This window comes from Delphinapterus leucas, chromosome 8 (assembly GCF_059928025.1).
Source record: "Delphinapterus leucas isolate spDelLeu-1000000601 "Yukka" chromosome 8, BTC_Dleu_Yukka2, whole genome shotgun sequence".
NCBI classification, from domain to species: Eukaryota; Metazoa; Chordata; class Mammalia; order Artiodactyla; family Monodontidae; genus Delphinapterus; species Delphinapterus leucas.
Window position 1 is genome coordinate 71,302,455 of NC_143136.1, and position 24,958 is coordinate 71,327,412.

At 41.1% G+C, this 24,958-nt stretch overlaps 1 protein-coding gene across 12 annotated transcripts in view; it reads left to right on the forward strand.

Annotated features, from left to right (window-relative positions):
* RBMS1 (RNA binding motif single stranded interacting protein 1) overlaps positions 1-24,958 on the forward strand; it is a 213,684-nt gene that overhangs the window by 154,321 nt on the left and 34,405 nt on the right. For all 12 annotated transcript variants that reach the window (XM_089916779.1, XM_089916778.1, XM_089916780.1 and 9 more), the window contains 2 exons: positions 16,162-16,220; positions 21,616-21,707. In XM_089916779.1, coding sequence (XP_089772905.1) covers positions 16,162-16,220; positions 21,616-21,707 — 151 coding nt within the window. The remainder of the gene's footprint in view (positions 1-16,161; positions 16,221-21,615; positions 21,708-24,958) is intronic.

Consider the following 24,958-nt stretch of genomic DNA (forward strand, 5'->3'; position numbering starts at 1 on the left):
ATCTCCTTGCGTAATGTTGTGTCAGAGAAATGGAAATCTTTAGGTACTGTAGATAAGTGCTCTGTGAGTAGTAATGGAGGATTCCTCATTGAACAGGATGAAAATATTTTTAGAAGTGAGCCCACACAGTAATCATCATTGCCAAAATGGATTTACAAATGTGGGCATCTCATTACACGTGGTGCTGGAATAGGTGCTTTACTCTTCAAGTTTTCATCTGTTTAAAATGAATGTACTTTCTATCTCTGTTTTCCTTAAGGTTCACCATTCAGGGTTCATGCTCGAGTTGCATGGTTTTCTTGTCGGTTTTAAAAATACTGGTTTGTTACTGTCTCCTGAATTTCCATTGCAGCTTCTAATTCTTCTGATTATTTCTTGTGTTTCACGTCCAGACACTAGAAGGAAATGTAATTTTTCATTTACTGGACCTAAAAGTGCTTATTCCTGTCCACCAGTCATCCCCTGCTTCACTTGCCCTGCCTTCCGTCCCCATCGCCTTTGTAAATGAGGTGCATGGTTTGGGAAGGGCCTGGAGTCAGTTCTAGAAAGTGAGCTGCAGCTTCAAGCCATTCCCTGCTTCTTTCTGATCTCGGCTGTTTGTAAGAGGAAACAAGCAGGGGCTTGGAGCAATTAGTGAGCCCAGTGTAGGCCTGGGTGTCAAGGGGGCAATTATCACCTTCCTCTGGATACAGTTTGGAACTGGCTCTGGCCTGGTGGGGGCCACCCAGGTAAAAGAAAAACAAATATTTTGATAAGCTGAGCTTTGAACAGTTAAGTAGTGGGAAAGGGTACTTAATATTTACTAAGGACTTTGTCTTTATTCTACCTATGTGCTAAAGCAGATACCATGTTCCTTACAAGAGAGTGGGAGTGTGGATTATTAGGATCATAATATAGATTATATGTAACGTGTATTTGGCAAATAAGCACAGGAGAGATAATCATGTCATATCCCTCACCTCTCCCGTACTCTCTCGTATTCCCTATTTTCATTCTCAGCTCAGAAAAAGCCCACCTGTCCTTCCCATCCCACCCACACCCAGTGGCGCCTGGGATGGGGCCTGGGAAGAGGGATTTCATCTCCATCCGGTTGCCTTTTATTTGCATCTCATGTTAATGCCAGAGATGTTGCACTTTAAAATATAAAGAGCTTTACACTTACCTAGAAAGAACTCTGTGGGGGGGGGGTGCGTGCGCACGTGCACACATAATGTATGTGTTTATAGATGTAAAACTGTGTTATGTGATAAACTTTCTGGTTACTTTCTTTAACACCATGTCTTCAGTGATTCTCTAATATCACTAGGATCTCAGCTAGTACCGCGATTTATTTATTTATTTTGCGGTACGCGGGCCTCTCACTGTTGTGGCCTCTCCCGTTGCGGAGCACAGGCTTCGGACGCGCAGACTCAGCGGCCGTGGCTCACGGGCCCAGCCGCTCCGCGGCTTGTGGGATCTTCCCAGACCGGGGCACGAACCCGTGTCCCCTGCATCGGCAGGCGGACTCTCAACCACTGCGCCTCCAGGGAAGCCCGTGATTTATTTTAATACCACTATTTATTTAATAGCAAAAGTGTGAGAAGTCCACTTTTGAGGATCCCTTGCAGATTGTATGAGGCCTTTCTAAGGATCTATAAAGTGCTGCGTTTGTGTTCAGGACCCATTTTATCTTGACTGTTTAAGCATACAAGTTTAATTTAAGTACGCCCTGAATGAAGCAGGAAGTCAGGGGAGCTGAGGGCTCATTTAGCAGGAGAGTTAGCAGAAGTGTAAAGAGACACCATTCCTGGTGACGACGCCCATGTCAGCTGCATCCTAGAGAGAACTAGAGGGAGGTAAGCTAATCAGAAGGCTTCTCCCTGTTCTCACTTTTTTCTTATGTGTATTTTTATTGGGGGCATGGTCAGTTCGTACACAGTTTTATAGAATTTTATTGGGCTGTTTTGACCCAGTCTGTAACTTGACATTAAAGTAAATGGAATGCTGTGTGGTATTGGTTTTTTTGGTGTTGTTTTTTTTTGTTTTTTGTTTTGCGTTTCGCGGGCCTCTCACTGTTGTGGCCTCTCCTGTTGCGGAGCACAGGCTCCGGACGCGCAGACTCAGCGGCCGTGGCTCACGGGCCCAGCTGCTCCGCGGCATGTGGGATCTTCCCGGACCGGGGCACGAACCTGTGTCCCCTGCATCGGCAGGCGGACTCTCAACCACTGCGCCACCAGGGAAGCCCAGTTTTTTGAAAGATGTTTTTGCCTTTATTCTTTTCGCTAATGATTCTGTGCATGTAACCATTATCCTTATTGACATTAATCTAACTGATCACCCAGGCCAGTCTTCTTTTCAAAGCAGGGGTACCAACCTCCCACTCACCAAACTCCCTGTATTTTAGTGGTTCCCCAGATTTTTGGATTTTAAGGACCAATACACTAAACAAAAGTAATTAGGGTTAGGGATCTAGTATCTTCTTAAATTTTTATTTTGTCAGAAAGGACACAAACTAAAACAACGACCACCTTTCATCACTATTTCATAAAAATACCCAGGGGCTTCCCTGGTGGATCAGTGGTTAGGATTCCACCTGCCAGTGCAGGGGGACATGGGTTGGAGCCCAGGTCCGGGAAGATCCCACATGCCGCAGAGCAACTAAGCCCGTGTGCCACAACTACTGAGCCTGCTCTTTAGAGCCTGTGAGCCACAACTACTGAGCCCACGTGCCACAACTACTGAAGCCCACACGCCTAGAGCCAATGCTCCATAACAAGAGAAGCCACCACAATGAGAAGCCTGCACACCTCAACAAAGAGTAGCCCCCACTCGCCACAACTAGAGGAAGCCCGTGCGCAGCAACGAAGACCCAACACAGCCAAAAGTTAATTAATTAATTTTTTTTAAATACCCAAAGTGTTTTATTTATTTATTTTAATACCAGTATTTATCTAATACCACTACTTATACAATACCAAAAGTGTGAGAAGTACATAATTTTAGATTAAAGCTAACTCTTTGAAAAATTCACTGCACTTGTTTTTCTGTTTACCGATTGGCGATCATCTCTTCCTGAGTTGGTTTTTGTGAACACCTCCTATGCAGCCGTATCCCTGACCCAGGTCGCCTCCCAGCCCTGCTTGAACACTGCTAGTGGTGGCAAGCTCTCTACGATAGTTTTTAGACAGGATTTCTTTATAGTTTTTTCTTTTCCAGATGAGCATCTGCAAGGCTGTCAGCCATTCCTTCCTTGGAGGATATGATTTCTAGACCTTTGTCTACCATTCTCACTCTTCTTCAAAAGCGCTCAGACTAGGTAAAAGGAGATGTTTAGAACAAATGCGTTTAATGTAGAAAGCACTCAATGAAAGCAGGCTGTTGTTATTCATCTATTCCTCCACTCCTTTCTCCTGAATTTTGGCTGTTTATCATTTGTCAGGCACTATGCTGGGGCCTGACAAAGAGGAAGCAGTCCAAGGACGCATATCTAATGGGGCCGCAGATATGGAGGTGATGCAGCAGCGCGCTGAGGGCTGCACAGAGAGGCGGTGTTGACACGCCGCCATGGGCAAGTGCAGAGGGAGCCCTTAGCTTGGTCAGGGAAGGTCAGAGAAGCCTTGCTCCTGCTGGAGAGGAGCATTAAACTGAGGCTTGCAGAATGACACTGAGTTTCCCAGGTGAAGTAACATCTTACAGGTCAGAAAATAAAGATGGATCAGGGCAGATGCAGGGACCTATATAGGATCTACAGGCAAGCCGGAGCCCTATGAGTTGCCTAGGGCTGCTGTTACAGAGTACCACAAACTGGGTAGCTTAAGATGACAAAATTTCACAGTTCTCAGGGCTAGAAATCCAAATTAAGGTGTCAACACAGCCATGTTCCCTGTGAAAGTTGTAGGGAGGATCCTTCCCAACCTCTTCCAGCTTGTGGTGGTTTGCCAGCAGTTCTGAGTGTTCTGACTTACAGCTGCATCTCTCTCCCCCACCCCTCCCCGCACTCTGTCTCAGTGTTCACATGGCGTTTGCCCTGTATCTCTATCTGTGTCCAGATTTTCCTCTTGTAAGGACAACTGTCACATTGGATGTAGGCCTACGCTAATGACCTTATCTTAATTTGATTATATCTGCAAAGACCCTATTTCCAAATCAGATCCCATGCATGGGTACTGGAGCTTAGGACTTGGACATGTCTTTGCTGTGGCAGGGGAGCACAGCTCAAGCCATAGCAGTGGGTATCAGGGAATGGTGAGCCAGGGGGCCGAAAAGCATAATTTCTTTCTATAGTCAGGATCATATATTTTCCTCAGTACAAACCTAAATCATTCAGAGAACTTGAATTTGTTCCTAATCAAAAAATCCAGGTATTTTCATGGCTTTCCCTAAATTAATACAGTCGATTTTTCCGCCCTTGTAACTTATATGTAAAACTTTTCCCTATTAAATATTATAGTGTTGGCTTTGGCCAAGAATTCATGCTGGCCTATTGAAATAATTTCAAGTATTAATTCTGAATCTTACATTCACCATCCCCCCCTAGCTTTGGGACATTTATGTATTTAATAAGTGAGCTATCAGTGACCTGATTTATGGCATTTTTAAGTGTTGAAAACGTGCTGGCCAAGAACAGGGCCCTGTGGCACATCACTAGATGCTTCCTTCGTGCTGACTGTGACCCTGACCATCTGACTAACTCAGTCACTTGTTTAGCTAGCTACCCACTCATCCAAACCACATTTCCTCTTCCCAGATATCCTCGTCTAATCCATGAGCAAATAATGATTTTTATTTAGCTCAAATCAAAATATACTATGTAGCATTTCCAAGCAACCTGACTTCCTCACCAACCCCCAAAGGAAAAAGGGCAAACGTTAATGTGCATGACTTGCCCTGAAGGACTTCACTGGTGCCTATTCTTTTCACCAGTCTTGCTAACCTTCTATTTCACCAATCCATTCTGGAAATTTCACTTCAGATCAGCATTAGCCTTACTGCCTTTCATTTCTAGAATCTAGTTTTCTGTTCTTTTAAAGAATCAGAATGGTATTTTTCCTTTCCATTAGCACCTCTCCTATTATGCAGGTTTTCTCAAAACAACCAAGATTGGAAAATCCTTACTGATTAGGTCATGTAAATAAGAAGCACTTTTAGCCCCAGTCTTCATTCACAGCCCCCTTACTTGCATCTTCTGGAAAATGCAGTAAATTCAAGCTATCTTGAGAGTGAGGCATATTACCTTCATTTGAAATACGGTAATATTGTAAAACTGATACTAAAGTAACTTACAGCACGTGACTCTTTGGTTCCCTTCTTTCTCATAAAGATAATTCCTCTCTGATTTTCTTAAATTTTAAGACTGTAAATTTTTAGAGCCATACTACTCTGTCTTTGGAATGACTGGTTATCTGCAGTGTCTAAGGACAGTCTTATTCAGAAGCAAACCAGTAGGAAGCCAGTGTGGGAGCCCTGTTTATCCTTTTCCATCAGATCCGCTCTTCAGAGACGTGACCACTGTCACAAGTGACCCTTGAACGAAATATCTAAGTTTAGAAACATCAACTGTGCTGGCAGGCTACATTAACATTCCCTTGCCTATCAGCTCAAGTGTATTTTTTTACTAACAATACATTTATATTATATCCCCAGATTTCTTAAGAGCTGAAGTGAGTAAAATAGATATCATTTTCCTTTTCATTCTGTTCTTCAGGCGGGCTTTTCAAGGTCATGGGGCAGTCAGGATTTGTTACTTAAAAAAAGGATGGCCTGACAGCATTTGGAAATTGATATGCTGGTGCCGTGTTCTGGATCAAAGCCAACATTAGTGTTCAGTCTAGGAAATGTCCAATTTGACGCTGTCCTTTTTTAGCTTGTGTCAGAATCAAGAGAAAGTTCTAGGTAATTTGCACACTCTGTTTTAATAGTTTCAGATAACTCTGTTTTGCTTCAGAGAGCATGTTTACTTTTACTCTCTGTCATGCTGTTCTTGTTTTGAATGAAGCAATCATTTATGGTTTTTGGTGTTGAAGTTTAGTGCATTCAGTTTCTACAGACTCTGAAACAGTTCTCTGGTACTGTGTGTGTGTGTGTGTGTGTGTGTGTGTGTGTGTGTGTGTGTAAAAGCTTTCTAGTTTTGATTTCTTTTAAAGAGAGCAGAAATTTAGAGATAGTCGCAACAGGTCTGGGAACCAAAACTCTTCTCGGTGTTTTGGTTTTTTCCCCCCAGCAACCTTTTACAGTTTCCTTTTTGGTAGCAATTTTTAATTCCATGTTAAACACCTAAATTACCTTGCTTCCCTCATTTGTTTTTATAAGCTAAATTGGGATAAAATACAAGGCGCCATGTTCATTTTCCAAGGCAAAATGTAGTATTTCCCTGCTCCCTGCAACTGCCAACCTCCCTGAATTCCCCACACCAAACACTTTAAGGGGAAAAAATGTGTACTCCATGTTTATGTTTCATTCACTGAACCAATATATATTGAGGGGTTTCATTATGCAAAGATCTGTACTGAAAAGTAACCATAAAAATGGTAGGCCTGGGCTTCCCTGGTGGCGCAGTGGTTGAGAGTCCACCTGCAGATGCAGGGGACACGGATTCGTGCCCCGGTCCGGGAAGACCCCACATGCCGCGGAGCAGCTGGGCCCGTGAGCCATGGCCACTGAGCCTGCGCGTCCGGAGCCTGTGCTCCGCAACGGGAGAGGCCACAGCAGTGAGGCCCGCGTACCGCAAAAAAAAAAAAAAATCGTAGGCCTACAGTTTCTCAACATTTTGTGGCTTAGGACCATGTCATTATGAAGGTGAGGAGAGTAGTCTAGTGCTCTCCAGTGGTTAGAATTGGAAGTGCTGTTATTCCAAAGAATTCTGGGGCCGGGGTGAGGGGGCATGGGGAGAAAAGGTTAACATTTATTTGTTACCAGACATCTGTTATGTGCCAGCACTGTGCTGGCCCCCTAATAACGGTGCCGTGAGTTAGATGTTATCACGCCCTAGGTGATAGGTATGGTACAGATGGGGATGCTGAGGCCAGACACCCACACCAGAAGCACAGAGCTGGTTATTGGCCGAATGAACACTTGAAAAGAGCGCTCTCTCTCTCTCTCTCTCTCTCTCTCTCTCTCTCTCTCTCGACAACTCCATCTGCTTCCCAATATAATATTGTCTTCCTTCTCGTAAAGTACTAGATCGTCCTGAAGGTGAGATTGTTAAAGCAAAGAAAATACATTACAGGTTTTGTTGGGAGAGGAAGAAAATTTTTTAAATGCTCTATCATTGTCAGTTCGTAAATTCAACTCAGAACGAAAAGACCACTTTATATAGTTAAATTACCTTTGTTTTAAAAGTTAGACATTTATCAGTGTTTTGAGACTTTTCAGGACTCATTTTTATGTTAGATAATCTACGTTTTACTTGCAAAATTCTGGGTTCCATTTTCAGCAAGTATTATTTTCCTCTGACATATTAGTACTTGGGAGCACTAATTTGGTCCTGACCATCTGTGACTGCATCTGTAAGTGCTGCAGTACAGTGACTTGTGGCAAAAATACTGTCAGAAGATAGTGTCAGTGACCCTTTGTGTGCTGTGTGCTCTTAAAAAACCAGAAAATACTGTAAAGCTACTTTACCTTGATTGCAGATCATAATAGACTGGATACTAAGCTATAATAGCAGATTTGTATAATAAATCGAATGCTTTATAGTGTTCTTTTCGTTTAGAAGAGAGGTATAAGTTTTTCATAGAATATGGCAAAAAGTGCATCTTAGCCATTTCTAATGAGGTAGTTTTAATATTCATTCTATATGAATTATTTAGTTCAAGCCATACATGCAGTACACAGCATCAATTGTTACTTGTGTATAGCATTTATAATAGATTAGCTGTGCCAGCAGGAATGTTGAAAAGGCAGGGTAGCAGGAGTGGTTCTGCATTTAGCCAGAAGAGGTTATATTCATCCCCAAATCTGGGTGTAAATTACCAATTTTATTTGTGTTCTGAAAGAATGTGTTTATCTTAAAATTTCAGTGTTTTGAAAAACTAGATACGTAGATGTATATGTTTTCTCTTGAAAAACATGATACTTTGTCCCAAAGCTTCTGTCATTTATTCTCCAGCAGCTCACATGTCGTAACGCAGCCCGTCTGGCCGAGGGCTGGACCACCTGAGGATGGTGTGCACTTCTGCTAAATTAATCTGCAGGCTCCAGGTCTGGGACTGGGGCTGAAATTCACTGTCCTTTCCAGGGTGGTTCAGAAAAGTGAACCATGGTGATTCCTCTTCTCCGTCTCCTCTGCCTTCACAGAGGCAAGCCACTAGCTTTCTATAACACAGATACAAATAACATAGGTTATTCTTCTCAGATGTTAAGTTAGAGCATTTGAGGCTAGTTAGAAGAAGTCCTCTGTCTTAAAAACTTTCCTGTCTTCTAGAACCTTTCCATTCTTCTCCTAGCTCTCCTCAGCCCTCCATGGTAACTTCTTGAACTTGAGTGTTACTGCTTGAGTACGGAGAGCCAAAAAAATTAAATAGTAATAATAAACCAAAAATGTGACATCTCTCTTTGCTAATTCTAGCCACAAGATTTTCATTAATCTTACTAAAATCCTGCTTTCACCATATCATTCCGCAGTTGCGAAACCTCCAGCCACGTTCTGTTCCCTGACTCCTCTTCCTAGAACCCGAGGCCCTCTAGGACCTTTTCAGACTTGATATCCGATCTTTCCCACACAGCTCGCATTAGACACATTCTTCTGTTTATTGTCTTCCGTGGCCTACCTGAATTTCTGTTTTCCCCAAAGTCTTTCTTGCTGAACTTGACCTTCATCCTACGTTTATGCTCCTTTTATTTAGCATTCATCATACAGGATCTCAATATTCTTAATTATTTTTTAATATTAAAAATTTCTTACATTCCCCCCACACACACAGTTATCCCCCTCAGTGGCAGGAATGGCATCTTACATACTTTTCATAGGCCTTGGATGGTGAAGGGCATGCTGGAGACGTGCTGTAAATATGTGAGGCTAGATTTGATTTCTTGGTCTGGCCTCCTTCTTGACTGTACTTGTCTTTCCTGCATTCCATTCACCTTCAGCACCAGGTTGGGTTTTGACCTTTAGGGCTGTAGCAGCTTTTCCTGCCAAGCATTTTCCTTCTTCCAACCCTGACTTCCATTCCAGCCGCATCAGGTGCAGCTTCCTGTTCCATTCCATATACCAGGAGTCCTGTATGCACAAAGCACATCCAGCCGTACCGCACGAGTGGAAGGGGCAGTTAACGAATGTTAGGACAAATACCGTATGCTAACACATATATATGGAATTTAAGAAAAAAAAATGTCATGAAGAACCTAGGGGTAAGACAGGAATAAAGACACAGACCTACTAGAGCATGGACTTGAGGATATGGGGAGGGGGAAGGGTAAGCTGTGACAAAGCGAGAAAGAGGCATGGACATATATACACTACCAAACGTAAGGTAGATAGCTAGTGGGAAGCAGCCGCATAGCACAGGGAGATCAGCTCTGTGCTTTGTGATTGCCTGGAGGGGTGGGATAGGGAGGGTGGGAGGGAGGGAGATGCAAGAGGGAAGAGATATGGGAACATATGTATATGTATAACTGATTCACTTTGTTATAAAGCAGAAACTAACACACCATTGTAAAGCAATTATACTCCAATAAAGATGTAAAAAAAAAAAAAGAGTTAAGCCAAAATGACTGGAATTAAAAATGGAATATCTTTCTGTACCTTTAATTTTTGTACATCTTAGAAGTCTTACAGAAACAGTGAAACTCTTCAAGGCCAAAAAGGTGAAGTCTTAGAAAATCTGTCTGATATTGATTGCCTAATTTTAAAATTTCACATACATATACCTCATCCTCAAATGCTTACCACTTCCTGTACCAAGTAGATAAAGAAAATAGAATGAGCTGAATTATTCAAGGTACTGAGGATTCAGGATAACATGGGTAAATGACTCCTTCTGCTAGAAAGCAGAACTGGAGAGCTCTTTTAGGCCTCATTGTGCAGCAAACTTTTCTATTAGCAAAATGAATGTAATTTATACTTTCTTTTCCTTCCCCTATTCAACCACTGTTAGAAGACCTAAAGCAAATTGTAGGAAATCCCCCTTTCCTGGGAGGCCACTGGAAAGATAAAGCAGCAAAAAAAAGCAAGTTAGAAAATGCATGTACAGTATCATCCGGGTGTGGGTGTATGTCTGTGAATTATTTTCCCTTTTCCCCCCACAAGTCCACAATAACAAAGGGCTCCTAGTTCCCAAATCCATTCCCACCAAATAGATCCCTGCATTACTCCTTCTAAGCTTTAAAGCCAGCCATGCCTCCTCTTCACTGATACATTTGTTCTCTTGGGCCTCTTATTCCAAATAGAACAATGTTGTCTACCCAGGAAGTCAGGGAACAACTTTCTGAATGCTGTCAGCATCTGTGTTAGAGGCTTTAGCAGTTCCAGGGTCTGCCCTCATCCTCATGCCACTTGTTTGGAACTGTGCAGATTCACAGTGGGAGCAGCTTTGAACCTCTGGAACAGTCTGTGGTTGGCGACCAAAGTTTCCACACTTGTCAGCATGATTGGCCAAGCAAACTTCTGTCTCCCTTCTTTGCTGCTGTGTAACGTTTAGTGGGTCCCTTACTCACTCCGCTCCTTCGTTTCACAACTGCAAAGTGGGAATAAAACTTCACCTACTCAAAAGGTCATTGTGAAGATTAAAATAATTGACCTAAATCGCATAGAACTGTGCCTGACATAACATAAAAGCTGTATAAATGTAATCTGTTAACTTCTGTTATTCCCCTGAGTTAACTCACTAGGTCATAGGCTTTCCCTTGTGGATACTGATTTGATAGCCCATAGAGGTTTTGTTTTTTTCTCATTTCAGTCCCCTCTCCCTCCTTCTTGCTAATTATTGTCATTTGCACGGGCACAGCCTCTCTCACGGTGGTAAGTTTCTTTGTCCTTCAAAGGCAGTTCAGCTATTAAAGCAAACAAAAGCAATCATCCTATATGCATGAGCAATATCCCACCCTTTTTCACATCGTTTTTTGTTTACATTATAGGTGTACACTTTTTCTTTCTGTTTTTTTCCCACACACCCATTGCTTTTTTCAGTTTAATAACGTTTGTAAAATAAACTAACGTAAACCTTGCCAATGACCCTATGGTGCCTTAATTGAGTTTCCAACTGGGATGACCAATACTAAAATAACTCGTCAACCCTTACCGCCATCTGTTGGTGGTGGGTGGAATGGACTCTATTCTCCAGAGCCTTGGCTTGTAACTGGCCATGTTCAAAAGTTCCAAGTTCCCTAGTAGATGAGAGAGAGGAGAAAGAGACTATGTGTGTGCGCCTGAGTGCCATGTGCAGGCACTTGTACGTGCACACTGGACAAAATCTGTAAGGATGGGCTTCCCTGGTGGCGCAGTGGTTGAGAATCTGCCTGCCAATTCAGGGGACATGGGTTCAAGCCCTGGTCTGGGAAGATCCCACATGCCGCGGAGCAACTAGGCCCGTGAGCCACAACTACTGAGCCTGTGCGTCTGGAGCCTGTGCTCCGCAACAAGAGAGGCCGTGATAGTGAGAGGCCCATGCACCACGATGAAGAGTGGCCCCCGCTCGCCACAACTGGAGAAAGCCCTCACACAGAAATGAAGACCCAACACAGCCATAAATAAATAAATAAATAAATAAATTTAAATTAAAAAAAAATCTATAAGGATATGCATCAATCCATTTAACATTTCGTATTCAGGACTTTATGTGATTCTAATATTTCAGTCTGCTTTTCTGTGTCTTCTAATAACAAATACGCATTTCTTTTGTAATTATGGTAAATTTTCAAAAAGGTAGAATTAACGAAGGACTAAGTGGTGGGGGGCAGGGGAGAAAATGAAGCTTTATTTTAGTAAGTGCAAACTAAAATATGCTTAGATTTTATATTATAGCAGATGAAAGAAGAAATGGAAATGGGGAAGAAATGACAAAAGCTGTGGTACAAACAAAAGAAACTTGGGTAGCTTGTAAGCGAAAGGTTTTATTAGCCAATAGGTTTAAATGTGAGATTTTTACTTGTTATCCTCTCCCTTTGAAATTCTCATTATTCTGTAGTCATGTCTCTTAATTACTCTTTATCCTTTTACTGTCAGAGCTTCCTCTGGAGTGGATTAATCTACTCTCAGCAAAGAATATTATATTCTGGGTAGCCAGGACTGTGCGTCTGAGCCTTGTTACTTTGAAGCTGGGTAAAACCCACAGAATCTTCATATTCACATTTTCCCCATTAAATTCTGCAGCTTGCTTTCTTGGGCATGCATCTCCTTGGTGTCCTTGGAGTGTGAATCCTGCCAGTGAGGAGGCCTGTTTTCTCCTCATAAATCCTATGTCCCTGTTACTTGACTTTTTTTTTTTTTTTTTTTTTTTTTACAAATTAAGTTGCAGATAGGAACAAGGGGAGGTGAAAATCTAGTTGCTTTATGAATTTCTATCCAGATACCTGTTACTCTTGCAGGCACTGCTGATCAACAATAGAATTAGACTAAATGTTAATCATCTATAATGACTTCTCCCCCCCCATCCCTTCCCTGCCTCACATTATTAAATCTTACTACAGATAAGACTAGCAGAGGGGAATTGCTCTGAACCCTGCTGCCCCCTTTCCTGTTCCTTGAGGTGCCATTTGCCAGACGGCTCGTCCCCATATTGTAGATCCTTTCTCATGTCATCAGAAGAACTTGTTCTGTACTCCATTCCCACAACATGGTGACTGCATCAGCCCCTGAGAAGCTAACTGAGTGAACAGCTCACAGAAAAAGATATTGTAGGAGAGGAAAAGGCTTCAAAACCCTGCCCCACCACCACCCCGGGTAACTCCAGAGAAGCGTCTCACTGACCCTCTGATTGCATGGAGGCTAGTATGCAGTAGTACCACAGAGTGAAAACTGTTTTGACTTTCTGGGAAGTCATGGGCTTTCAGTGTTAACCCACAAATCATAATGAAAACCACAATAGAAAGTAAAACCGATAAATTTCAGACATATTTCTTCTCCTACACACACCCCGCATCCCTCCTTCAACCATGAACCACATACTTATTTCTTGTGTCTAAAACAAACAAACAAAAAACTTGCTTTGGTTTGAAAGATAAATCTATTCCAATCCCTTAATAGATCTTCCCCTTTTTTCCTCACCTTCCATACTCTGAGTATGTAAAGGAAACATTGTTTCTCAAAATTATGTCATAGATAAATTGCAGTGAAAACTTAAATTTAACTGTTTTTGAGCTTTGAGGTTTTAGGCGAGATCTTAGTCTCAAAATTTCTATGAGCTTTTGTTTTCCCATTAGCAAAAATGGGAATAATAACAGCTACCTCATAAGACTGTTGTGAAGTTAAATAAGACCATACATACAAAGTGCCTAGAAATTTAGGAACTGAGTAAATGTTATTCCCTTTCTGGTTTCTTATAAAATCGCCCCCTAAATGGTTGAGGAGATTAGGGAGAGTTTCGTGGAAAAGTTAGTGTTACAACAGGTTCTTTAAGTCCAAGCATGGATAGAAGGGGGCAATGGAGAGAGAAGAGAACCGTGTTCAAAGTGGTGTTTAAGGCAGAGTAATGCAGCAGACTGGGTTGGAAGGACCAGAGGCTAGAGGCAAGAGCTATGATATGCCTTTTGTATAGGTGTAGGCACAGTGAAGGGAAGGAGTGAATATTACACACAACTCAGAAGAGTCATTGACTGACTGGATTCAGGAATGGCTGAGTTGAAGGTGTCTCAAGGACCACAAGCTTGGGAATGGGATGATGCTATTGAATGAAATGAGATATGAAGAGGAGACAAGGAAAATGCGTTTGAGGTTCTTTGGGGATGGGATTTAGAAAATAGTGGACATGAGGTAACATCTAACTAGATATTTAAGTATCTTAGTAAGATACTAAGATAGTTAAGTAAAAAGAAGACAAAAACTAAAGCTTTGGTTAGATTAAAAAAAAAAAAACAGGAAGAAATGGGCTTCATCAAAGAAGATGTATAAATGAAATCTGTGGCACTGGATACATTTCCTAGGAAAAGGAAGGGTTAAGGGGCTGATTATCAAATGTGATGAAAGTACTTGGTTAAGGAGAGAGAGGAGGAAGCTGAATGGGCCAAAAAACGCCACTGAAAGAGTGCCCGGAAAGGTAGGATGAGGTCCTGAGAGTGAAGGTCCTAGAAGCATAGGTGTGGAAATAAGGAGAAATGTCAGGTGTAGCAAAGATCAAAGAGAACCCAAACCAGAGTGGAGTGTGGCATGGATTGAGTCTAGTGCTCTCAGGAGCCTCTTCACTTTTCCTGCTTCCCACATCTTCCTCTCTCCATGTCTTCTTCCCCATTATTAATGTGGAGAGCAGAACCAGAAGGGTAGAAGGCCAGCCCCTGACCTTCTCTAAATTTGCTTTCTTCTGTTTGGTTTACAAAAGACCCTGAACTCTGTGACCGCAAGCAAAGTCTCTTAATCTCTATGACTCCCAATCCCCTTATCCTACATTGGAGTCATACCAGTTTTCTTCCCTACTTTTGCAAAGGGCTGTGATAGGGATACAGTCTAAAAGCGTTTTCAGCTAAAACTTGTGCAAAGGAGAGAGTGCTGGTACATATCAAGCTGTCCGTAACCTAGGTAGATAAATGGTTGCTATAAGGTGGTCTTTAAATCACTTATTGTTTCTGTTTTGCAGAGTTTAAAAAAAAATTTTTTTTGTAAGCTTAGTGACCTGTGTTAAGGTTGTTATAAATACTCAGAATCTCTACAGGGAATTGAAGGTGTTTGTGTAGCCTTATGCCTCTTGGATGTAATTGTCATTTGAACCTTAAATTATCTTTACTTTCATGTGCCCAGTTAGTAATCATTTGATTACATGATTACACAGAGTGAAGATTAACTGAGGGAGAGAGGTGGCCCAAGCCATTTGTTTCCTCTAGATAAGTGTCTTTCAGCTTGTTCAATACATAAAATAGAAACCTGCAACATTTAAAATGTTTTAAAGTGCTGCACAGATACTTCCATTTTCTAAAACTTTTAAGAGTCTTTTTAGTCCTCAGCAGAAATCACGAGAAAGTAGTATTAGAGAAAATGTGAAATTTTTGAAGTAAATACATAGGAAAGTAAAATTTTGGAATTTGCCACATCTAAATGGGGAAATGTCTCAGATACCTCAAGTATGTTATGTGCATTCCCCAAAAACCTAGTAATTTTTAAGAGTTATTTTTCAAAGGTTTTTCTTCTCCGTTTTTAGAAGACAAACATAGCGGTGCTTTGCATTGTGGTCTGGTCACTGTGAAAGGATGTAGGTAGTACATATATTTAAACTCTGCTGCCCCTTTGTTTCTGATAGCAGTGCCCTCAATTTTAATATTCTGAATTTTTTTCCTGCTTCTCCCAACTTCTGTTGTACATTAAGGAATTTGAACACATTTTTCATACAAACCCTCATAAAAGTAATGCTTAATTCCTGATTCATTGGTTTATATTTTTGCATTGCCTATTTCTTGCACACACGTGCCCACACACACATTAGTGAGTACACTGTATAACTATTATTACAGCATTAAAAGAGGTCTTAATAAAGGTATTTATAAACAGTTGTCAAAATCTTAGGTAAAAAAGACCTGTTTTAAATAACACATCAGGTGTGTTAAAGATATATACACATACGCACCTTTCTGTGGTGATCTACAGCCATGCAGAGCTGCCTGCAAAAGCAAAATGGATAGATATGATCCAGGCAGCTTTCCCACCATGATTAGTTCATAAAGGCTATGTTGATCTTAGTACTTTCCATTAACACTTCTGTAGCCTTGCCTTTGGGTTTGTATTTGACCACAGACATGGTGTTACTAGACGAAACTATTTTTATAGAGCTCACATTCCATTTTTTTGGTCCCAAGATCATCAGGTAAGTACCTGATTCCTCAAAGCTAAACATCAAACTGTAATCCAGAGATTCAAATGAGAGGCCTAGCTGTTCCCCGTTTTTAGTTTAGTTTGTGTTTAGAATTCTCATTTCCCGTCCCCTAGTAAAGAACATTTTGTACTTGAAAGTTTGCAGTTGTTTGATAAGTGTGTGTGTTCTCTGGACTTAGACATTAATAAAGGTTCCTCAGTTATAACTTCTTTTTTTCTCTTTTTTTTCTTAGATATGGGAAAATTGTTTCCACGAAGGCAATTTTGGATAAGACAACGAACAAATGCAAAGGTATGTTTCCTTGGCTGTTGATTTGCTAAATCAGGGCTTTAGAAAAATAATGGAATTTTAAACTTGATCTTTGGTTTCAAAACTACCTCCATTTATTAAAATCCAAATCTTACATGTCACCCAGTTTCTGTCTTGCACAATGTCAGCATATTGCTTGCGTTTGTCCCTGGTTGAGTTTTGGCTGGAAACCCAACAGCAGCTAGCCCTTTGCCAGAATCCCAGATTTGATGCCAGTAGAGTTAACATGCAAAATACCGGCTGGCATTTATCCCCTGCTCTTAAAAGGGGAGTAGAGTTAGAAAATAGCTTTTCTTTGCTGAGCCTGAGGAGATTAGAGCTGCTTACTGAAGACCATTGGACTGCACTAAAGAACTGAAAAGATTACATATTGTGCAAATTGGCTCTATTAATTAGAGTAGTTTTAAGCAGTACTTAATTACATGTTTCAATACTCCCAATTGTTCTCTGCTGAATGCCTGTTGACAATATTGGCAGCGGGGAGGAGAGAACCATTTTCACTGACCGAATTGTAATAGGGAGGGGAGGTCATACGCCCCTTTGAAATATGCTGCTGCATTAATTTGATGCACTGACCTTCAGTTTTCCGTGTAATTAGGATGAGCTCATGCGGCTCCATGAGCTGGAAGAGGAGGCGTCTGGAGTAGGCAGCACTGATGCTCTGTGGTTCTGACTTTTAATGATCCGGCATCTTAACAATAGGCATGTGATTTCTAGGAAAGGGGAAGAATGGAGTCAGCTGACTTTGAGTCTAACGACTGACCCCGTGAATTGAAATAAGGTTGACAGGAATAGGCAGAGAAGGCAAATCTCCTCATTAATTAGACCCCAGTTTTTCAAGTAGTGGTGATGGCTGTGGCTTAGCACAATCTGAAAAAGGCAGAGAACATAAATGAAGCCTCTGGATGGTATGGTAGGGCCTCGCCATAGAAGCCAGCCGTTTCCTTTAATCTAGACTTGAAGTGATTCATTGTATTTCTGTCTCTTCTTCAAAGCTCCTGAATTTAAAGGAGCTATTGTGGCAAATATCTAAGCCCATGTTTAGTCAACATGGCACATTCAGGCAGTTTTGCCTTAGGACGGTGAACAGAGCAATGCTTTCCGTAGAGTGGTACTCAATTAATATTTTCAGTGAATTAAACTGGAGAGAGTCAAATTGTAGACTGAAATGTCTACCCAGTTACCAGATTAGTCTTGTTTACCATATTTTTAAATGATTTGGGTGAGCAGGGACACAGAAAAAAACCTTTCGGTTTTATAACAAAAAAAAACGGACTCTTGCAGGTATAAAACAGGAAGCTGATCTCAGCATTTGTTTCAAACCAAGAGAGAAATCACAGTAGACAAGTCGTTTTATAACCTTACCCTTCCTTTCTTCCTCCTCACCTCCCCAACCCCCTTACCCCCCAAAAAGAAGTCTTCGCAGCAGATCAGTGTGTTAAAAAAAGCACAGCTGCCCTAGTTACGTGAGAGAGAGGACCCAGAGGCCTCCCTGGGTGAATTCTCTGCCACACCTCTACACTGGACACGCTACTGTTATACACTCTTTTCCAGCAAGACCCTATTGCCTGGAAGCCAAAACTCCACAAAATGCTTAGCATGATCTGGAAAAGGTACAAGTAAAGAAATACTAAAGCTAAACTGAACATCATAATACAAACCCATGATATTTGGGAAGGGTCTGAAGATAAGTGGAGAGATTTTGGGGGCTTCTAAATAAGGATAAGAATAATTCAGCACTGGTTTTCAATACATGTCTCCTGTAGATGTTCTCCTAAATTGAGTCTCAGGAGAGACTGCCTTATGTCGGGGAAGGGGGGCGATGAGAGAAACCTTCTGAGTCTCTTTGTGTCACACAGGCCTCTCAGGAAGAAATAGCAACAGATATCTGGGGTGTGGGTGAGTGAGTGAGGGCGAGAGAGTAAGCAAGAATGGGTTTATAAAATTCTGGGAGGGAGAATGAAAGAGCTCCTGAAAAATAGTAATTTTAGGACAAATGAGAAAAAATAACACAGCATAGCTCATAATAAAGACAGATAACATGTTAGCCATGTTACAGATAACTTGAGAAGGTGGGTAGGTGGATGGATGGATGAATATAGGTAATGCTTAAGAGGTTATTCGTATAAATGGAAAGTGCTTGTGTTGTATACAGTTTTTTGAGCATTGAACAGATCAAAGAATTTTATACCTGGAAATTAGAGACCTTATAGGTCATAGAACATTTTTTGGCACAAAACTTTTTTTTTTTTTTTTTTTGCGGTACGCGGGCCTCTCACCGTTGTGGCCTCTCCCACTGCAGAGCAGAGGCTCCGGACACGCAGGCTCAGCGGCCATGGCTCACGGGCCTAGCCGCACCGCGGTATGTGGGATCTTCCCAGACTGCGGCACGAACCCTTGTCCCCTGCATCGGCAGGCGGACTCTCAACCACTGCGCCACCAGGGAAGCCCCACAAAACATATTTTGAAGCCTCTCTCCAGAAGACAGAATTAAGCTGAAGGAAATATTGCTCTGAATAACATGTTATCTTAGTTATTAAATTTAAAAATTCACTATTCAGTTGCTCTTCTACCTTTCAATTTTTGTCAGTTTTTGGCCAAGAAAAGGTATTTAAATGCTTTTCAGCACTGGAATGTATGGTAGTTCAGGACCAAAAAAAAAAAAAAGAAGCTTACGACGGATTGATTGTGACACCCAACTGGTTAATTATCAATGTTTACAGAGTTGCATATAAGACCAGAAAACACACACACACACAGACATAAAATGGGTGAGGATAAGTCAGACCAAAGGGAAAATAGGGGTAAGAGCAGGAAACTTCATGTTACTATAGAAATAGCCCTGTATTTCTTAGTTGCCAAAGCAAAAATAAACATACGTATTCCCATGATTCAGTAATCACAATGTAGAATAAAATCCAAGAAGCAGGAATACCATAACTGTTCCTGAGACCTGAGAAGAATCCTCTTGGGGGTCCAGTGAGAGGATGCTTTGTTACTTAATTTATCCCACCTTCAGAAATATCTGTGTACATATTTATGTAATGAAACCCATGGAACCTGTGAAACTCATTTATATACTCTTATACTTACTTGAAAGTAGTATAATAAAGGAAATGAAAGAGCCCAGGGTTGCATGCTTACCTGTTATATTTGTTTTTCAGCAAATATTTATGAAACAGCTATGTAGTAGACATCGGGCAAGGCCAGAAAAGGTTATAAACAGTTAACTAAAAATGCAACCATTATGGATTTTTCCTAATAAGGAAATAACAGATAAAATAATACTAATATTACCTGAATGAATAGCAATTTCCACTACATGAATATCAAACCTGAGATCTTCTATTTATTGTAATTTATTGACAACAGCAACATTAAGGAGGGTGTCTTAACTATCCATCAGTAGAAGTTGCATCATTTCAGTGTAGTTGGGTGTTCATTTATGACCTGCTTAAATTGTATTTGGTTGTAAAATACGTATGAGAGTGAGAGAGTGAGTATGTGTGTGCCTGTGTGTACCTTCATAACGGGCTGCATGTTAGCATTAACAGCAGATTTCTAAAAAAATTCCAAAATACGTTTAACCTGGCTGTTGAGTAGCGTTCTTTGCTTTTACTTGGGTCAGCCTCTTCTTTTTCTTTCCAACCTGGCTATTTCTCCATTCACTGTCAAAATCAAATTAGGCCTTATTCCAACCCAATTCCAAGTACTCGAAGGAAGCTGCTGCTTGTTTCAGCTTTGACACTTCTGTCTCCTAAAACATCTATTTCTGTAATCCATAGTCTAGTTCACTAGTTTTGTTACCAGGCAATATTTTTGGTATTAATACTGCACACTCACCTTTGGACTACTTCTGAAGTTTCTGTTTGGTCTTGCTGATGCATATATTTGCCTATTTTGACACTTAGTTTCTTCCTGTCTAAATGACTGTAGCTTTATAATATCTGCAACTAAATGATAGGGCTGGCCCCTCTTCTCTGCAACCTCCAAACAGGGCTTTTCTTTTTCAAAATATTCTTCCTCATTTAAAATTAATTTGATGGGCTTCCCTGGTGGCGCAGTGGTTGAGAGTCCGCCTGCCGATGCAGGGGACACGGGTTCGTGCCCCAGTCCGGGAAGATCCCACATGCCACGGAGCAGCTGGGCCCGTGAGCCATGGCCGCTGAGCCTGCGCGTCCGGAGCCTGTGCTCCACGACGGGAGAGGCCACAACAGTGAGAGGCCCGCGTACCGCAAAAAAAAATAAATAAATTAAGAAAATAAAACTAATTTGATAATAGGTTTGAATTCCAAGGAAATCTCTGTTGGTATTTTTGCCTGGTACCCTGATCTTTTAAACAGTGCGCTAAATAGAATTGGACCTTTTCTCAGTAACTTAAGAGTTATAGTGACAAATCAGTGGCTGCCTGATTTAATACAGTGATGCTTATGGATCAGTGAAGTTCATGGAGCTGTTTGCTCATATGCTGCTTTAAGGCCTGTTCTTTGTATAGTTTTCCTCTTTTCTTGATTGCTATTCATTTTCACTAATAATTAGCATATGGATACCATCCATGTGATTATTTTGTAGCAGCTCTACCCTCAACCCGACCCTTTTTCCCCATTATTTCTTGCTTTTGATTTGTCGTGGCCAGGCAGAATAGCTGACCAGCTTATTTAAAATGTTTGAAAAGCTGTGGATAAATAAGCTTTGAACCAGGACCTCTCTTAGGAGGTTATTTATTTATTTGTTTTATTATGTTTTGTTTTTAGACTTTAGGACATGAACTGTTAAAACAGCTATTTTGGGTTTCTGGAGCCATCCCCCCCCCTTTATTTATTTTGAAGAGCTCATGAGCTCTGTTTTAGATAAATAATGATACTTTTAACCAAGTTCTAACATTTAGATTATTTTATATTTGGGGTATCCAGTGGTTGTACTTAACTTATTTGAAAAATGTAGTCTGCAGAATAAACATACACTTGTAAACTCTGTAGGATAGCACAATCTTTCTTACCAAATTATTAAAAATGCTACTTTTCTGAAGTTGATTTTTTTTTCCTTTTTTTTTTTAAATCTTGGTATAACTCAGATGTCTTTTTTTTTCTGCCAGTAAGTACAGGACACCTGAGAAAAAGATCTGGAAAAGGAAAAAAACTGTTTGTTTGTTTCTTCCTTTTTTTTTTAAACTTTGAAGGGAAAGTTGCCTAGCCCGTGATAGATGGGGAAGGACAGCTCGAGGAGGATGTTGCATTGCGGCTGTAAAGCTTGAGACATGTCAGAACGTCAGGGCTTTCATTTCTGCTGCCTGCATCAGAGACCAGATGGAGTCATCCTTTTCCTCTATGTAATCATAAAATAATGGCTTAAACACTAAGTGTTTTTTGCATTTCAGGTTATGGTTTTGTCGACTTTGACAGTCCTGCAGCAGCTCAGAAGGCTGTGTCTGCCCTGAAGGCAAGTGGGGTTCAAGCTCAAATGGCAAAGGTGAGTTGAGAGCCAGTACTCACTTCTGTGGTCTCTGGCTTTGGTTCTGAAGCTAGATTCGTGGCTTTTCCTGTCACCATCCAAGTTCTTCCTTCCATCCCAGTGAGCCACAGTTACCTGTGGACACTTGTCCCATGCCTTCGCATCCTCAATGGTAGCTATTTTGCCAAAGACTGTTCCTCATAAATTTATATGTGAAGAAGGGTTTTATAACTGTATAAAATTTTACATAGCAGATTATGTAACCCCCTAAGTAAATGGAGAAATAGCACCAGATTTTCTCAGGTAAGTGGGTACTTGTGGGCTGAAGCTCTGTACTGTATTTTTTTAAATAATTTTAAAATATCAATGCTTAAGGAATTAATACATTTTAGAAACACTTCCGAAGGTAATTGTGTATAGAATGTCATATTATGAAAGAATAACAAAATACAATCACATATGTATGCGTTGTACAAATATACTAGTAGTTTTAATGCAATGTAAGCTACAGATACTATTTCCCCTGTGTAAAAGTCAGTGATTTTTAGACATTGGTTATTTATGGATTATAAATCTTCTCTTTAGTAGTTCTGCAGTAGCTTTATTCAGGACTTGTTTTGATGAACTCTTAATCACTGAGGTGGCATTTATGCTCCAGTCTTATTGCCTAAATGTAAACTTGGGTTATATCATACCTAGTGCCTAAAGTGCATTTATTAAGATACTCATACAATTATGTACATATTTTTTTACTTGTGGTTTTTGAATTGCTACAGAACATATTTTCAAGTTTGAAACTTGACAGTTTGATATCTTGTATATTCTTTTCAAAAGATCGATAATTTTATATTATCTAGTGTCTTGCAGTACGGAGGAAAGTAATTTTGTGCTGTCCTCTGCTGCTTCTGAAGAGTAGCATGTGGTCATTCCCTGAAGGGTATTCCCATTTCCATAAGGAAAGAAGATTTATGGAAGTTAAAGAACCCTGGTTGAGATAAGTTACCTGCTAAGACCGTAAAACTGTTGAAGGACATATATGCAGCTACCAGGATAGAGATTTACCTTGACTAAAAGATCAGCATGGGGCTTCCCTGGTGGCGCAGTGGTTGAGAGTCCGCCTGCCGACGCAGGGGACAAGGGTTCGTGCCCCGGTCCGGGAAGATCCCACATGCCGCGGAGCGGCTGGGCCCGTGAGCCATGGCCGCTGAGCCTGCGCGTCCGGAGCCTGTGCTCCGCAACGGGAGAGGCCACAACGGTGAGAGGCCCGCGTACCGCAAAAAAAAAAAAAAAAAAAAAAAAAGCATGAATAAAGATTTCAGGAATTGATGAAAGGGATCACCTTTCTAAAGTAATCCTTGACTTTTAATATTTTTAGACCTTTGGATTGAGTTGGACTTATTTCAGATGTTTTTAAACTCCAGAGGAAGAAGCTAAAATAAACAAACTGTAAATACTAAGCCATGATTTTTAGATTACTTGTGCATAATATACAGCAGTTTCCTGTGGTATTGTTGAAAGACGGTGATTATGAGGCTTGAAATATATTTAATTGTGAGTATGCAATACCTAAGTTGTATATGATTTACAGAATGTTTAATACGCCTATGTAAACAATGGGTAACCATACATTTTCTAAGCAGGACTTTTAAGGCACAATTGGAAAAGGGCTCTATTTTTCCCTCTGTTCTGTCCATTTCCTCTACTCTGTGAAGCTCCTGTTTCTTCTTCTCATGGATAAAATCTAGGGCAGGTCCCATGACTTTTCTGGCTACTCTCGCAATTTTGAAAAGTTCCTTCAGTTGCTTCTTTCATTTCAGGTCTTTCTGGTTAATTTTTTTCAGTAGAATGCCCCTTAATTGTTTTCATATCCAAATTTCAGGGAACATAATTGTCTTTCAGTACATTTTCAGCCTTTCTATATGTATTTACACCAATCTCAATACAATATTTTAAGCAAGATTGAGTTAAGGGGAAATCTCAGGTTATATTCCAAATACAGTTTGTAAATGTCAGAATTGTGTAGAGGTTTCGAAAACTCTGCTGAGAGTCAGCAAAAGGGATGTGTGTCTTGGATGCCGCTGGTGCTAAGAGAAATGACAACTTACAAAGCAGTTGTCTGCTAACAACCATATGGATAATTTGGTGATCAAGAAGTGATATTTTAGGGCTTCCCTGGTGGCGCAGTCGTTGAGAGTCCGCCTGCCGATGCAGGGGACATGGGTTCGTGCCCCGGTCCGGGAGGATCCCACGTGCCATGGCCTCTGGGCCTGCGCGTCTGGAGCCTGGGCTCCGCGACAGGAGAGGCCACAGCAGTGAGAGGCCCGCGTACCGCAAAAAACAAAAACAAACTGATATTTTAAAAGTTTACATCCCAATATAACCAGGTATTACGTGTATACAGACACACGTACAGATGTGTAACAAATGTATTTAGTTGCATTTTAGGAAATTGGGGGTTGTGATTAATGGTAATACATTATATACTTCTTACTTGAAATAATATGAAATAGGCTCCTGGTTGACATTTTGATGCTGAATGTCTGATTTTTTTTTTAAGAACACATTTCCAATGCTAAGTGTGTGATACCTATAATTAAAATGTCCAATCCTGTTTATTTGACAAAATTTTGAGTGCCTTATAATATTAAAACTTCTCCCTTCCCCCAGCTCTGGTCTGCTCTAAGTAGTAAGCTTGTCCTGGGATGGGAGCATGGTTAGTTTCTTTCCTGTTTCCCAAATGTGTGTCTTTCCCACTCTTCCATAGCTAGCTGTGGTTTCTAACCCCTCCAAGGTTGGAGCAGTGGCAAAGGATGGGAAAGTTTCTTGACCTGACAATTATGCGATATGGTGTTGATTTCTCTGGGCAGACAGAGAACTGATGCTTTCCTTAGTAGTATGCTTTGCTCTCTCCCCTGTAGTTCCTTCAAGCTAGAGAAGACGTGTCCTCAGGCTGTTAGCCTCAGCTCCTGAGAATCTAAGGGTCAGCCTTCAGCCCCTTTCTTCTAGGACCTTCTTATCCTTCAAGACAGCCTTCCTGGAAGGCTCTAACACAACCCTGGGCCAACTCTACCTGTGTGGCCCACATTGATGTGTTTGCCAGCTGTCTGTGGGAGACTAGTTACCCCCCAATTGCACTTATAGGCCCCTTCAACCAGCCTTTGCCTTTTAGATTCCTCAGGCGTAAGTCAGACATTGATTCATTGTATCCACCGAGCTCCAGAGGTCACAGACCATGCCTCCTGAGGGGTCTGTTGAAGCCCCCCTTGCTG